Source organism: Diaphorina citri, unplaced genomic scaffold (genome assembly GCF_000475195.1).
Source record: "Diaphorina citri unplaced genomic scaffold, Diaci psyllid genome assembly version 1.1 scaffold787, whole genome shotgun sequence".
Lineage (NCBI taxonomy): Eukaryota > Metazoa > Arthropoda > Insecta > Hemiptera > Psyllidae > Diaphorina > Diaphorina citri.
In genome coordinates, this window is record NW_007378220.1 from 116,010 (window position 1) to 130,827 (window position 14,818).

At 38.6% G+C, this 14,818-nt stretch overlaps 1 protein-coding gene across 1 annotated transcript; it reads left to right on the forward strand.

Moving 5' to 3' along the window:
- The first annotated feature begins 820 nt into the window (after positions 1 to 820).
- On the forward strand, positions 821 to 1,234 carry LOC113468606 (rhomboid-related protein 3-like). The gene has a single exon (XM_026825657.1). It carries the CDS (start codon positions 845 to 847, stop codon positions 1,232 to 1,234), a length of 390 nt encoding a protein of 129 aa, XP_026681458.1. The 5' UTR covers positions 821 to 844.
- The last annotated feature ends 13,584 nt before the right edge of the window (positions 1,235 to 14,818 follow it).

Genomic DNA, 14,818 nt, shown 5'->3' on the forward strand with positions numbered 1-14,818 from the left:
TTTTTTTTTTTTCACAACTTTTTACGTAGGAATCGACCTTTTATTAATAATATTTTCCCAATTGCAACTCCTCCATTGTAACAACGGAGGTCTTATCGTCCCGAGAGCGAAGACAGAAGGAGGACAGGATAGGAGAAAGCCAGCCGTTCCGAGAACGAACCTTATCTGTATGGGTTTAGGCCCGTTGCTGCGCGTCGCATATTGGAAGCGTAGTCGAGCGACTAAAAGTTCTGAAAAACTAAATCTATAAAAATGATACATGTAGACTACGTAGCTATCAATACTTCACGGCCCTCTCGGGGACCGCAGACCCAAGTTTGGGAATCACTGAACTAGCCGAACGTTTGGTTTATGATAAGGATACTCGTCTTCACACTCTATCCTTAGTCCAGGAATATGATGGTTCCCCGATATGACAGAACTATGCAGAGACCCCGCCTCTAACATATCATCTAATTGCAGAGGATTCAATCTACCCGACTGATTCTTAATGAATTCCACGTCTGATTTGTACAGGGAGGTGGGGATCTTGTTCAGAATGTATTGCTCCATCACGCCAATGATCGCATACCTGGAATTAAAAACCGTCTCATTACATTGACATTGTTTTTTTTCCATTTGAAATTACGTCAAAAAGAAGTTTGATTACGTCAAAAGGACAAACATCCTGCCTCGGTGGTGTAGTGGTCAAGGCGCTCGCCTGGTAAACAGGAGGGCGTGGGTTCAATCCCAGCCGAGGTATGGAATACCCTTGGGTAAGATCCAGTGCTTTTTGTAGAATTGCTGAGGTATTCTAACATATGTGCGGAGTTAATACCTGCTAACATAACTACAGGTTCAAGATATGAATATGTTGTCAACCCTTATCATCTCATTTTTCCTCTCTATTTTCCAGCAAGACGAGGCTGATGTAGTCGTCATAAGAAAACCAAAATGGAACAGGCTGAACAGCTATGTTCGTAAAACAGTTGTTCCCAGGCATAGAATCCAGCCTCAAGTTCGACATAAAGTAGAACCTGATGGAATCTATGAAGACGAGTACACTTGTATTCCGCCACCGGTTATTATGATCTTTATCAGTGCTGTGGAGATTGGATTTTTCCTTTACGATGCTATGATTGTGGGCGATACATATTCTCTGCGGGGACCTATGGCTAAGACACTCATTTATAATCCATTTCATCGAGCGGAAGTGTGGAGGTTCATGACATATATGCTTGTGCATGTGGGGTAAGTATTAGACATGGACTTCAAATATGTACATATGATAGCGTTAGGAATCGGCTAAACTCTGTACACAAAAAAGTCTACTCCGAAGCTTAGGTGTAGGGGCAAACAGCCCTAAAGGATGGGTTTCTACGAATCTCCAATTATTATCTTACCCTTGGGATCAGTTTAATTCAATACCTCTAGGTCAGCTCCCATGGCGCAGTGGTCACTGCACTCGCCTTGCACGCGGGAGACCCGGGTTCGATTCCCGGCGGGGTCAAGAAATTTGTGTAAATAAAAATAAATGCTTCGTTAGGAATCGGCTAAACTCTGTACACAAAAAAGTCTGCTCCAAAGCTTAGGTGTAGGGGCAAACAGCCCTAAAGGATGGGTTTCTACGAATCTCCAATTATTATCTTACCCTTGGGATCAATTTAATTCAATACCTCTAGAAATAGATTAGGAAAATGTCCATGCGGAAACCCCATGGTTCCAATTGAACTCAAAAACTAACAAGAAAATGTCCTTTAGGTGTTGCACGTGGCTCCCCAAATTTCACAGGTGTAGGTAAAAAAAAAAAGTTGTAGACCGTACTTAATAGGTAGCATACAAAACTCACACTTCGTCCATAGTAACTGAATTGTAAATACTGGAACAGAATCTTCTTTCTGTTCTCCTGGGAAAATGCCCATGCGGAAACCCCATGGTTCCAATTGAACTCAAAAACTAACAAGAAAATGTCCTTTAGGTGTTGCACGTGGTTCCCTAAATTTCACAGGTGTAGGTTAAAAAAAAGTTGTACTTAATACGTAGCATACAAAACTCACACTTCGTCCATAGTAACTGAATTGTAAATACTGGAACAGAATCTTCTTTCTGTTCTCCTCCCACAGGATTTGGGAAAATGCTGCAGTGAGTACCAAAGTTGTGACATAATAACACAAAGAAACTGCATTTACATTTACAATTGAACTCAAAAACTAACAAGAAAATGTCCTTTAGGTGGTTCCCTAAATTTCACAGGTGTAAGTAAAACAAAAGTTGTACTTAATAGGTAGCATACAAAACTCACACTTCGTCCATAGTAACTGAATTGTAAATACTGGAACAGAATCTTCTTTCTGTTCTCCTCCCACAGGATTCTCTCCCGTCTCTTCTTCATCTTCTCCTCATTCCAGGATTCCTTAGGGAAGTCCACACTTCTGGTAGCTTCATCCTCTATCTCACCTTCTGATTCTTCATCTTCCTCCTCAGACTGGAGGGGAGGGGACAGAAGAAATCGAGTATTGGTTAAAAGTTTCTGAGTGATTTGGTCTGGTTTCGTTGTATAACTCATGTAGTGATTTAAAGGATCAATGTTAAAATAATAATAATAATAATTATTATTCCAACTAAATGTAACGTAAGAATAGAATAGAATATACCTTGTTTATCCTGCCAGAATGAGACTGAAAAGTCTCTTTACTCCCGCAGTCTAAACAAGGTCTTATATAAGTAAGAATAGAATAGAATATATCTTGTTTATCCTGCCAGAATGAGACTGAAAAGTCTCTTTACTTCCGCAGTCTAAACAAGGTCTTATATGTATATTTCATAGGTAAAGTTTACAAATAAGTATACAAAACCTTCCTTAAATTTAAAAAAAAAAAAAGTGTAACGTAAAATGGGGTAATGAATAAAATGCCAACTTAGTTAGCTTGGAGGAGAGTGTGCTTGGAGGTTCGATTCCCTCCCAAGTTGGACCTTAAATATTCATCCTAAACAGATAAGGTTTGTTCTTAGAACAGCTGGCTTTCTAAGACCTGCATTGTTAGAGTTCAATATATCAAACCTCTTAAAAAAAATATTTGTGGTGAAGCTGAAATCCTCGAGACTTACTTCAAATATCTGGTTGTATTCGGGTATATTTTCCAGTTCTACATCATCCATTCGACACAAAATGCGAACCTGAAAACAAAATCAAAACAAAAAAGTATTTCACAACAAATCAAAAAACTCAAGCTAAATCAAGGAGAGGAAATGATAAAACTACAGGTAACATAGATAGCGCATGCGCATTTACCTATAGTATCAACTCCACCAGCTCTCAAGAGCTCACTGAAGTTAAGCTACATCATGTGTGATTGGTAGCTGAATCAGGATGGGTGGCAGTTATAGAATACACTGGTAATGCCGCCACTGGCCGCTATTCAATTGACTCCAAGCACAGAGCTGAACAAACTTCGACCCCGCCGAGAATCGAACCCGGGACCTTCGGCCTGCAAGCCTAGTGATACCCACTAAGCCCCAGAGGTTGCTCTCTGTACTTTCTGATCTTGGGTGGGACTGTAACTCCGACGTCAAAGTAGTTCAGTAGAGCCTAGGGGTGGGAGTAGTTCAGTAGAGCCAAGGGGTGGGAGTGGTTCAGTAGAGCCTAGGGGTGGGATTAGTTCAGTAGAGCCTAGGGGTGGGGGTAGTTCAGTAGAGCATAGTGTAATAGTGTGATACCCACTAAGCCACGGAGGTAACTAACTTTTCATCCACTTATACTAGACCGATTGAATTGAAACTTAGGTTGTCCTTTTTTTTTAGGGGTGGGAGTAGTTCAGTAGAGCTTAGTGTAATAGTGATACCTACTAAGCCACGGAGGTAACTAACTTTTCATCCACTTATACTAGACCGATTGAATTGAAACTTAGGTTGTCCTTTTTTTTTTTGTCTAAAATTTTTTACACTGAACCACTAGTGTGAACGGAGCCTTACCGGTGATTCCAGCAGAGCTAACATAGCGTATACATAGTCCGACGCTTGTATTTTCGTTCGATAGCCATGCAAGAGTGTGAACGAAGGCATAATCAATTCATCCAGTTGATGATCGGCCGCCATCTTGGATAACATGGTGGGCAATTCACGACGAATACTCAGATCCATCGAGTTGTACAACTGTTTGCTTTGCAGGAGCGGCATTCTAGAACAGAATGGGTTAATTTTAGAGAAAACAAAATAGATTTTTTTTTTAAAAAGGTTTGACAGAGGGAACTGTAACTGCTATGGTCTTATCGTCCCGAAATCGAAGAGAGAAGGAAGACAGGATAGGAAAAAGCCAGCCGTTCCGAGAACGAACATTATCCCATCAGGATAAAATCCGCCCCGGGCGGAAATCGAACCCGCGCATACAAGGCAGACGCACTACCAACTAAGCTAACTAACTCAACCTTTGCTGTTTCTTTAGCAAGGAAATGTCAGGCTGGTATACTCCTTGTTTAACGTCCTCCAGTTAGTATTCTATTCTATAAAATGTTAGTTAAGCAATATACTGCCCTAGGTATTTCACGAAAAGTCCGCCACTGATCGAAGTTATTAATTTATAAATAGCGATTTTATAGCTTTAATAACAGTTATCAAGTTATAATTAGGTTCTTAGCTCGGCTACCTAATGACGAATACTAGTACCTAATAAAAGACTAGTATGTTTTGATACCCAACAGTTACCTAGATTGCTCATCATCCTCTATAAATGCAAAAAGCACGTACTTTTACGTCAGATAGCTTGTAAAAAAATCTTAAGTATCCCCAAAAATAGATTAACAACCCCACTTGAAATCGCAATGTCCAACTTCAATAATATGTACAACAACTTGGACATTAGCATGAATATAGGGGAAATCATAAAAAGATTAAAATGTAATATCTAGCTAGGTAGTCAGTACCTTGACTACATAGGTAATTTTAGTTATATTATAAGCTCCAAATTCACTTAATTGTATTTTACTGAATTGTATTGTAAACTATCCCATCTGGGATTTTTAATAAATAAATAAATAAATAAATTTTTTTCAAAACATTCCAAATCAAAACAAAAAGCCCTCAGGAGGTGCTGCCACCACAGTGGTGAAAATTGGTACTAATTATTTTTAAAAGCGGGATTTTGATTTAACCCAACAGAAATGTGTAACTCTTTTGAATGACAAGTATTGTACGAATGTGCACACGCCACCACAAGTAATATTACCGTCAAGGTAATCATGCCGATTTAGACTATGTTTTGTTGAGGTGGCCTTTGATGGGTAGGTTTTGGTTTTGCCTAGAATTCTCGAGACTTCATCTTTTTCTTTGTTTTTTTTATCTTTGCTGCTGGTTGCTCATAGCCTCCTCTGCACATTTACAATGGTTAACTATATCGTCAAGCCGGTCATCTGCATTTTGTAATAACCTCTGTTGTAGCTCTCTGTCCTTCAGTCCTAATATTATTCTCGACTTCACGATATTTTCTTCTTGCTCCCCAAACTCACAATCCTTGGCTAATCTCCGAAGTGTCGCATAGAAGTTCTGGAATGACTCATCATGTTTTTGATTGATTGAAAAAAATTGAACTGAGCCATGACGATGTACTTTTTAAGGCTCAAAGTGCTTTTCTAATGCTTCTAAAAGTTGCTCATGATTGGGATTCTGGCGACGAGGATGGGATTACAAAAACTCACCTGGATCACTTCAACTCACCTCACCTCAACAAAACAGACTAATTTGTTTTAATTAGGCCTTTTTGCTAGGAGATGAGTGTGTATTTACAATAGCTTGTTTGCTTTCCACATCCGTGAGATAGGCATAACACCCTCACAGTGTTGGAAGGATTGGGGGTTTGAAAACCCCACAACTCCTCCATTGTAACAACGGAGGTCTTATCGTCTCGGAAGCGAAGACAGAAGGAGGACAAGATAAGAGAAACCCAGCCGTTCCGAGAACGAACGTTATCTGTATGGGTTTAGGCCCGTCGCTGCGCGTCGCATATTGGAAGCGTAGTCGAGCGACTAAAAGTTCTGAAAAACTAAATCTATAAAAATAATATATGTATATACCTACCTCGGTGGTGTAGTGGTCTAGGACTCTAGGCGCTCGCCTGGCAAACAGGAGGGCGTGGGTTCAATCCCAGCCGAGGTATGGAATTTTATCCTCAATATAGTTAGAGAATTAGACCACAATAATAGTAGTAGCCTACTGCTGGAGTAAAGGGACTTTACAGTCCTATGCGAGCAGTATAAATAAGCACTATTATTCACATAGTTTTTTTCATTTGAAATTGCATTGAAAAGAAGTTTGATAGAGGGAACCGTAACTGCTAAGGTCTTATCGTCCCGGAAGCGAAGAAAGAAGGACAGGATAGGAGAAAGTCAGCCGTTCTGAGAACGAACCTTCTCTGTTTAGTATAAATGTCCCGGACGGGAATCGAACCCGCGGACTAACGTTTACAAGGAAGACACGCTACCATCCAAACTAACTATGATGAAAATTGATCCTTGACTTTTTTTTTTTAATCAACGAAAGTTGACAAACAATTTAAAAAGATAAATAATTTTTATTTATTTTAGACATGGACTTCAAATATGTACATATGATAAACACTGGTCCTTGGCCTATTGCCCAATTTTATGATTTGACTTCTTTGAATATGAATTCCCACACTTCAGATCCAATCTCCATTCCACTATCAAGTACTACATATCAATCATCAATCACTGCCTATATCTGATATAAAATTAAGTAGGTACTTACCAATAGCCTACAGTTAACAAATGTTTTACTTCACGGCCCTCTCGGGGACCGCAGACCCAAGTTTGGGAATCACTGAACTAGCCGAACGTTTGGTTTATGATAAAGGATACTCGTCTTCACACTCTATCCTTAGTCCAGGAATATGATGGTTGCCCGATATAGCGGAACTATGCAGAGATCCCGCCTCCAACATATCATCTAATTGCAGAGGATTCAATCTACCCGACTGATTCTTAATGAATTCCACGTCTGATTTGTACAGGGAGGTGGGGATCTAGATCCAGTGCTTTTTGTAGAATTGCTGAGGCATTCTAACATATGTACGGAGTTAATACCTGCTAACATAACTACAGGTTCAAGATGTAAATATTTTGACAACCCTTATCATCTCATTTTTCCTCTCTATTTTCCAGCAAGACGAGGCTGATGTAGTCGTCATAAGGAAACCAAAATGGAACAGGCTGAACAGCTATGTTCGTAAAACAGTTGTTCCCAGGCATAGAATCCAGCCTCAAGTTCGACATAAAGTAGAACCTGATGGAATCTATGAAGACGAGTACACTTGTATTCCGCCACCGGTTATTATGATCTTTATCAGTGCTGTGGAGATTGGATTTTTCCTTTACGATGCTATGATTGTGGGCGATACATATTCTCTGCGGGGACCTATGGCTAAGACACTCATTTATAATCCATTTCATCGAGCGGAAGTGTGGAGGTTCATGACATATATGCTTGTGCATGTGGGGTAAGTATTAGACATGGACTTCAAATATGTACATATGATAAACATTGGTCCTTGGCCTATTGCCCAATTTTATGATTTGACTTCTTTGAATATGAATTCCCAAACTTCAGATCCAATGTCCATTCCACTATTACTACATATCAATCATCAATCACTGCCTATATCTGATAGAAAATTAAGTAGGTACTTACCAATAGCCTACAAGTAACAAATGTTATACTGAACCTAAACAAACTTAGTAGTGGAGTTGCTATTACATTAGATAAATAATCAAAGGGACTATGGTTTGAATCTCAGCAATGATTTAAAATAACTTGGTCCAAGAAAAATTATCTGTAAGATTAATATATTTTTACTTTTCTTTCCCCAGAGGGTTTCACTTAGTTGTCAACTTGTTGGTTCAAATCTTGCTCGGTATACCGTTAGAAATGGTACATCGGTGGTGGCCTATTAGACATGGACTTCAAATATGTACATATGATAAACACTGGTCCTTGGCCTATTGCCCAATTTTATAATTTTATGATTCCACTATTAAGTACTACATATCAATCATCAATCACTGCCTATATCTGATATAAAATTAAGTAGGTACTTACCAATAGCCTACAGTTAACAAATGTTATACTGAACCTAAACAAATTCAGTAGTGGAGTTGCTAAGGCATTACATTAGACATTAGATAAATAATCAAAGGGACTATGGTTTGAATCTCAGAAGTGATTTAAAATAACTTGGTCCAAGAAAAATTATTTGTAAGATTAATTTGTTTTTACTTTTCTTCTTTCCTCAGAGGGTTTCACTTAGTTGTCAACTTGTTGGTTCAAATCTTGCTTGGTATACCGTTAGAAATGGTACATCGGTGGTGGCGAGTTCTCATCATCTACTTGGTGGGCGTACTTGCTGGTTCCTTGGCTACATCTATCACAGACCCTCATGTGTTCCTAGCGGGTGCTTCCGGAGGAGTGTACGCTCTCATTGCAGCCCATGTTGCCACTATTATCATGGTGAGAAGTCTTTTGAAACAACAGTGGGATTTTTAAACATTAAAAATTTGCTACATACCTAAGTACTGATTTACTGAATTTTGTCACAACTGGATCCAAACCTATGACAATGATAGAGGCCTCTTACACTGGAGTAGTGCGACATAGGACTCCAGTGTCATATTGTGGCATACCAGTATGGTAGTTAATTGAAGACTGACTGTTTCCATCTCCTCAGGCCAGCTACTTTCAATATTAAACTCATAAGTCAACACCACACAGGCCGTGATCCCACATCCTATACTTACTGCAGTGCTAAGCAAAAACACGTATGTCAAAAAAACCTATGGGAAATTGAGTTTAAAGATTTCAATCTATATGTATTATTTCTTTTTCTGCATGGAGAGAAGTGTAACAACAGAGGTATTATCATACCAAAATCAAAAAGAGTTGGAGGACAGGATTGGAAGAACCCGACTGTTTAGGATAAAGTTTACAGTTTGCACCAGGAGAAAATGAAACCCAGAGCCTAGCTTCATGCACTAAGTAGGTAGTTTGACATCTCTTTACTGTCTAGCTCCAAGACATACAAACTTTGTTTTTGATTTGATTAGATTTTTTTTTTTTTTAAGTTATACTTACTTCATGTCTGTATCTTTCATACGCTAGTTTAAAATCTTGAACACCAGCAACAGGCTCCAGGGCATACACTCGAGAATCACATTTGAACAATGCACTAAGTAGTTTGACATCTCTTTACTGACTAGCTCCAAGACGTACAAACTTTGTTTTTGATTTGATTTTTTTTTAAGTTATACTTACCTCATGTCTGTATCTTTCATACGCTAGTTTAAAATCTTGAACACCAGCAACAGGCTCCAGGGCATACACTCGAGAATCACATTTGAACAGTGATTGCAATATTTTCATCGAACATATTGCATCCAGATCATGATGGACAATGACTAGGACTCTCTGAAAATAAAACGGGAAAATGTAAATTATTGAATTCACAAAGTGAGTCCCAAGTTTTACCTCAAAGGAGTTTTCCCGAGTTAGTGGGGAGTAGGGAGCATAAAGCTGAGCTCTATGGTGTTTGTCCATTTCCAAGTCTAAAGTTCACTGGACCAATGGTAGATATTATTGTATCATGTATTGGTTTCTTCTTATTTTTCACCTTTTCCCATATTATACAGATGGGGTAAGCGTTTTTTTTTTTTTTTTGAGTTAGTGGGGAGTAGGGAGCATAAAGCTGAGCTCTATGGTGTTTGTCCATTTCTAAGTCTAAAGTTCACTGGACCAATGGTAGATATTATTGTATCATGTATTGGGTTCTTCTTATTCTTCACCTTTTCCCATATACAGACGGGGTAAGCCTTTTTTTGTCAGCCTCCCAATCAGCCCTAAGTAGGGTGGTTGCTTTGAGGTACCATTTGGTTTTGGCAACAAATTTTATGGGTGGAGGCCCTTCGCATTCAACCTTTGCTGCCATGTACTGGGTTAATAGAGACAAAACATTTTCTTACTTTCCCGGAGAGTTAAGGTACCATTTGGTTTTGGCAACAAATGTTATGGGTGGAGGCCCTTCGCATTCAACCTTTGCTGCCATGTACTGGGTTAATAGAGACAAAACATTTTCTTACTTTCCCGGAGAGTTATTCTTATTCTTCACCTTTTCCCATATACAGACGGGGTAAGCATTTTTTTTGTCAGCCTCCCAATCAGCCCTAAGTAGGGTGGTTGCTTTGAGGTAACATTTGGTTTTGGCAACAAATTTTACGGGTGGAGGCCCTTTGCATTCAACCTTTGCTGCCATGTATTGGGTTAATAGAGACAAAACATTTTCTTACTTTCCCGGAGAGTTTGTTATAGAATTGTCCGATAAGGTCATCCACAAACATTATCTTGGGTGATAGCTGCAAGCAATGGTGAAACTGATCAAGACATTGGAATCTTCAATTCACAGACATTATCGAAGAGATGAGTGATAACTGCATAATCAAGAATTGATAAATTAATTAAATAACTCGAAATAATTACAGAAAACACATAAAAAAAGCTAAAAAATTGGACTTTGGGAAAAAATCAACTGGAAAATTTGAAAAATGAGGAGAAGGAAGGGGAAAAAAGTAAACAAATGAACGATATCGAAAGCCCGCGAAAATCGAGCGCACAGAGAAAATTTTGATGCTCCTGTGCTCTTCTTTTCATACGATGCTGCTTTTTATACAGGGTGGTCCAAAAGGTATTGAAATTTGAAATGTATAACCCGCAAAACACATAAAAAGTAAAAAAGCTAAAAAAAATTGGACTTTTGGGAAAAATCAACTGGAAAATTTGAAAAATGAGAAATGAGGAGAAAGAAGGGGAAAAAAGTAAACAAATGAACGATATCGAAAGCCCGCGAAAATTGAGCGCACAGAGAAAAATTTGATGCTCCTGTGCTCTTCTTTTCATACGATGCTGCTTTTTATACAGGGTGGTCCAAAAGGTATTGAAATTTGAAATGTATAACCCTTGTTTTTTTTTAATAAATAAAACATACCCTAGCAATACCTATTTTGTGAAAAAATCCTTTTCCTACCTGAAAATCGAGAAACGTGAAAATTATTTCTTTCTACACCGATTTACAGTAAAGTTCAAGAAATAAATAAAACATACCCTAGCAATATTTTGTGAAAAAATCCTTTTCCTACCTGAAAATCGAGAAACGTGAAAATTATTTCTTTCTACACCGATTTACAGTAAAGTTCAAAATAGCAAAACGGCCCTGATAGTTTTTCTGAATCCGGCCCTGGGTTGCGTTGAATAAATCACCGGTGGTATGCAATATTCCACCGGTGAGGCCGCAAACGCGAAAACGGAAAAATCTTGATAATCCGGAAGCAAACGTGAAAACGGAAAAATCTTGAAAATCCGGAAAATGTAAACAAAAGAATTTTCCTTGAACTGGAATGTTTGAAGAAGTGAATCATCTTGAATCTTGATTTTGATATCTAGGAAATCCTTGTTATCCTTGATCTTTTACAGTTATCTTCAACATTATTTTTCTCTCCTTTGTTGTTTAGGAGAGTAGAATAATCCGGAAAATGTAAACAAAAGAATTTTCTCAATTTTCCTTGAACTGGATTACTGGAATGTTTGAAGAAGTGAATCATCTTGATTTGTGTATTTGTGATATCTAGGAAATCCTTGTCATCCTTGATCTTTTACAGTTATCTTCAACATTATTTTTCTCTCCTTTGTTGTTTAGGAGAGTAGAATAGATTTTTAATTCTAGTGTCCAGTTATTTCAGTTCTTGTCAAAGTTATCATGTCTGCACAAGTGGAAATACCATTAGACAATCGTAACCAACTCTACCCCAATCTGGTAAGCTTAGATCCAACTCTGAACTGGAATAAAAGCCTTGCTGTTGTGGTATTTACTTGGGTAGGATCCAGTGCTTTTTGTAGAGGTGCTGAGGCATTCTAACATATGTATGGAGTTAATACCTGCTAACATAACTACAGGTTCAAGATGTGAATATGTTGACAACCCTTATCATCTCATTTTTCCTCTCTATTTTCCAACTTGGGTAAGATCCAGTGCTTTTTTTAGAGGTGCTGAGGCATTCTAACATACGTACGGAGTTAATACCTGCTAACATAACTACAGGTTCAAGATGTGAATATGTTGACAACCCTTATCATCTCATTTTTCCTCTCTATTTTCCATATCTACTATAATCTTATTCAATGAGATCATTGAATGCGTTCAAGATTTTTTTAATTTTTTTTTTCTTTCCAAATTTTTTAGCCAAAATGAGATTGGTTGATCCGAAAGTTAAACTTAAAACGAGCTTGTGCTCAGATTGTGTGTGCCCCTGGCCATTATAGACGATTATATTAATATTATAATCCATACAAAAAATGTTAAAATCTCATTTTCGCGCTATAAATTGTAATCGATTATTTTGATAATCGATTTCGATTAATCGATAATTCGCATCGCCAGAGCTTGAACCAATGCAGGGGTCTAAAGTTCCACATAGAGAGGAGAAAAAACCGTGATGACGCATGCGCACTACACACTTGCGTGTTCACCCCCCACCACCCCCTGAAATAAGGGGGAGGAGGAGGTGGATATAGTTTGCCCCGAAATCACCGCACCCCGCGCTCTGTTTTCCTCTCTCCCTTTTCTCTTCCTCACCCTCCTTGTGATCAATGCTTCCTCCCTTCTCTTCTTCTTCTTCTTCTTCTATCGGACTTTTGAGAAACAATACCGCTTAGGTACTGCTTATTAACCGTTTTATAAGCGCTAGGTCGCGGGTTCGATTCCCGACCGAGGCGGAATTTATCCTAAATAGATAAGGTTCTTTCTTGGAATGGCTGACTTTATCCTATTTTGTCATTCTTATTCGTGCGATTTTCACAAACATGTTATTTGTGTTTAGGATTTTTATCAAACCGTTTTAATAATTTCAAATTGCTCATTTAAGAAAATACCTACATACGTATATGGTTGATAAGATAAGCCATTTTGTTTCAGAAGGGACATGTTTATTCTCTTCTCTTTCCTCTTCCTCCTCTACATTTTCCTTCTTCTCCTTCCCCCTCTCATGCTTCATGCCCTCTTTTTCTACCTCTCTTTCTCCTTCTTCCTTCTCTTCTTACTCCCACTACATCCATTCTTGTCCCTTTCTTTTCTATCCCAGGTTCCCTGTCTTTACTTCTCTTCCTGCTTTCTTTTTCTTCCTTATTCTTTGTATCTTCTTCTTCCTTATTCTTTGTATCTTCTTCTTCCTTATTCTTTGTATCTTCTTCTTCCTTATAGAACAACTTACTATTTATTGTACCTACATTTAATACCTACTTCTACTTATTTTTTGCTCTTATCAATTTTATTGTGATTCATGTTAATTTTCTCCAATAAAGTAAACTTATTACCATTACCTACCATTTACCATTATCCTCAGTAAGGTAGGTATTTGAAAACATAATTATAGGATTTAACATATAGGATATATAACATACTAGCTGAATTCCGTCGCTTCGCTCCGGAATCCCGCTAGTTCATCCCGAGGCATGGCCAAACTTGTGGAAAAGGCATGGACTTGACGATTTTTCCAGGCTAGTTAGCTTGGAGGTTGTCTGTCCACCAGGTTTTTAGAGTTTGGAAGGTAGCGCGTCTGCCTTGTAAGCGCTAGGTCGTGGATTCGATTCCCGCCCGGGGCAGATTTTATCCTAAACCGATTAGGATCGTTTGCAGAACGGCTGGCTTTCTCCTATCCTGTCCTCGTTCTCGCTTCGATTTTGGAACGATGAGAGACCTTGGCAGTTCCAGTTCCCTCTATCAAACCTGGGCAAGGCATGGCCGCTTCGATTTTGGAACGATGAGAGACCTTGGCAGTTCCAGTTCCCTCTATCAAACCTTTAAAAAGAAATTGTATGAGTGCTGGGAAACTTAGTTTAAGTATGCAATGAGCATTTTATTGGATTCAATATTCAAAAATACCAACTAATGTGGACTTTTTTTAGTTCTTTAATATGATGGGTAACGGAAAGTCGTGTGATGTCCACACCAGATTTTTTTTTTTTTCTTCTTCTTCTTCTTCTTCTTCTTTTCTTCCTTTACCCTGTCAAAGTTGAAACCCTGTTTTCTGATAATAGGTCATTGACCTTGTGTGATTGAAACTATTAAGTTTGCTGATTGCCTTACAGCTTACAGCTTACATATCAGACGGTCCTATCTTATACTAGCTGAATTCCGTCGCTTCGCTCCGGAATCCCGCTAGTTCATCCCGAGGCATGGCCAAACTTGTGGAAAAGGCATGGCCGAACTTGTAGTTATCAAACTAAAAACATAAACGAAACTCAAATATTAGGCGAGCGAGGAAAAGTTTTCTATCCCGCAGTCTCTGCACTCTGTGTATTTCTTATGGAGATTTCAGCGATCAAAAATTGATCATATCTCAGGATCGGTGTAGATTTTCGCAAAATCCTTTCTTATTGCACACCTAGACCATAAAAAGAATATTCCTACCAAATTTCAGCTTTCTAGGTGGTGTGGTTCTCGAGATAGAGCGATCAGTGTGTGAAATGTGAAATGTGAACTGTGAATGAGTGAATGGATCTTGTTCTTATAATATAAGACTAGCTGAATTCCGTCGCTTCGCTCCGGAAGCCCGCTAGTTCATCCCGAGGCATGGCCAAACTTCTGGAAAAGGCATGGCCGAACTTGTATTTATCAAACTAAAAACATAAACGAAACTCAAAAAGTTGGTCGAGAGCGGAACATTTCTCTCCCGCAGTCTCTGCACTCTGTGTATTTCTTATGGAGATTTCAGCGATCAAAAATTGATCATAT

Excerpts from the sequence above, each read along its gene's own strand:
- LOC113468606 (XM_026825657.1), top strand. The coding sequence starts at position 845 with ATGAATATGTTGTCAACCCTTATCATCTCATTTTTCCTCTCTATTTTC.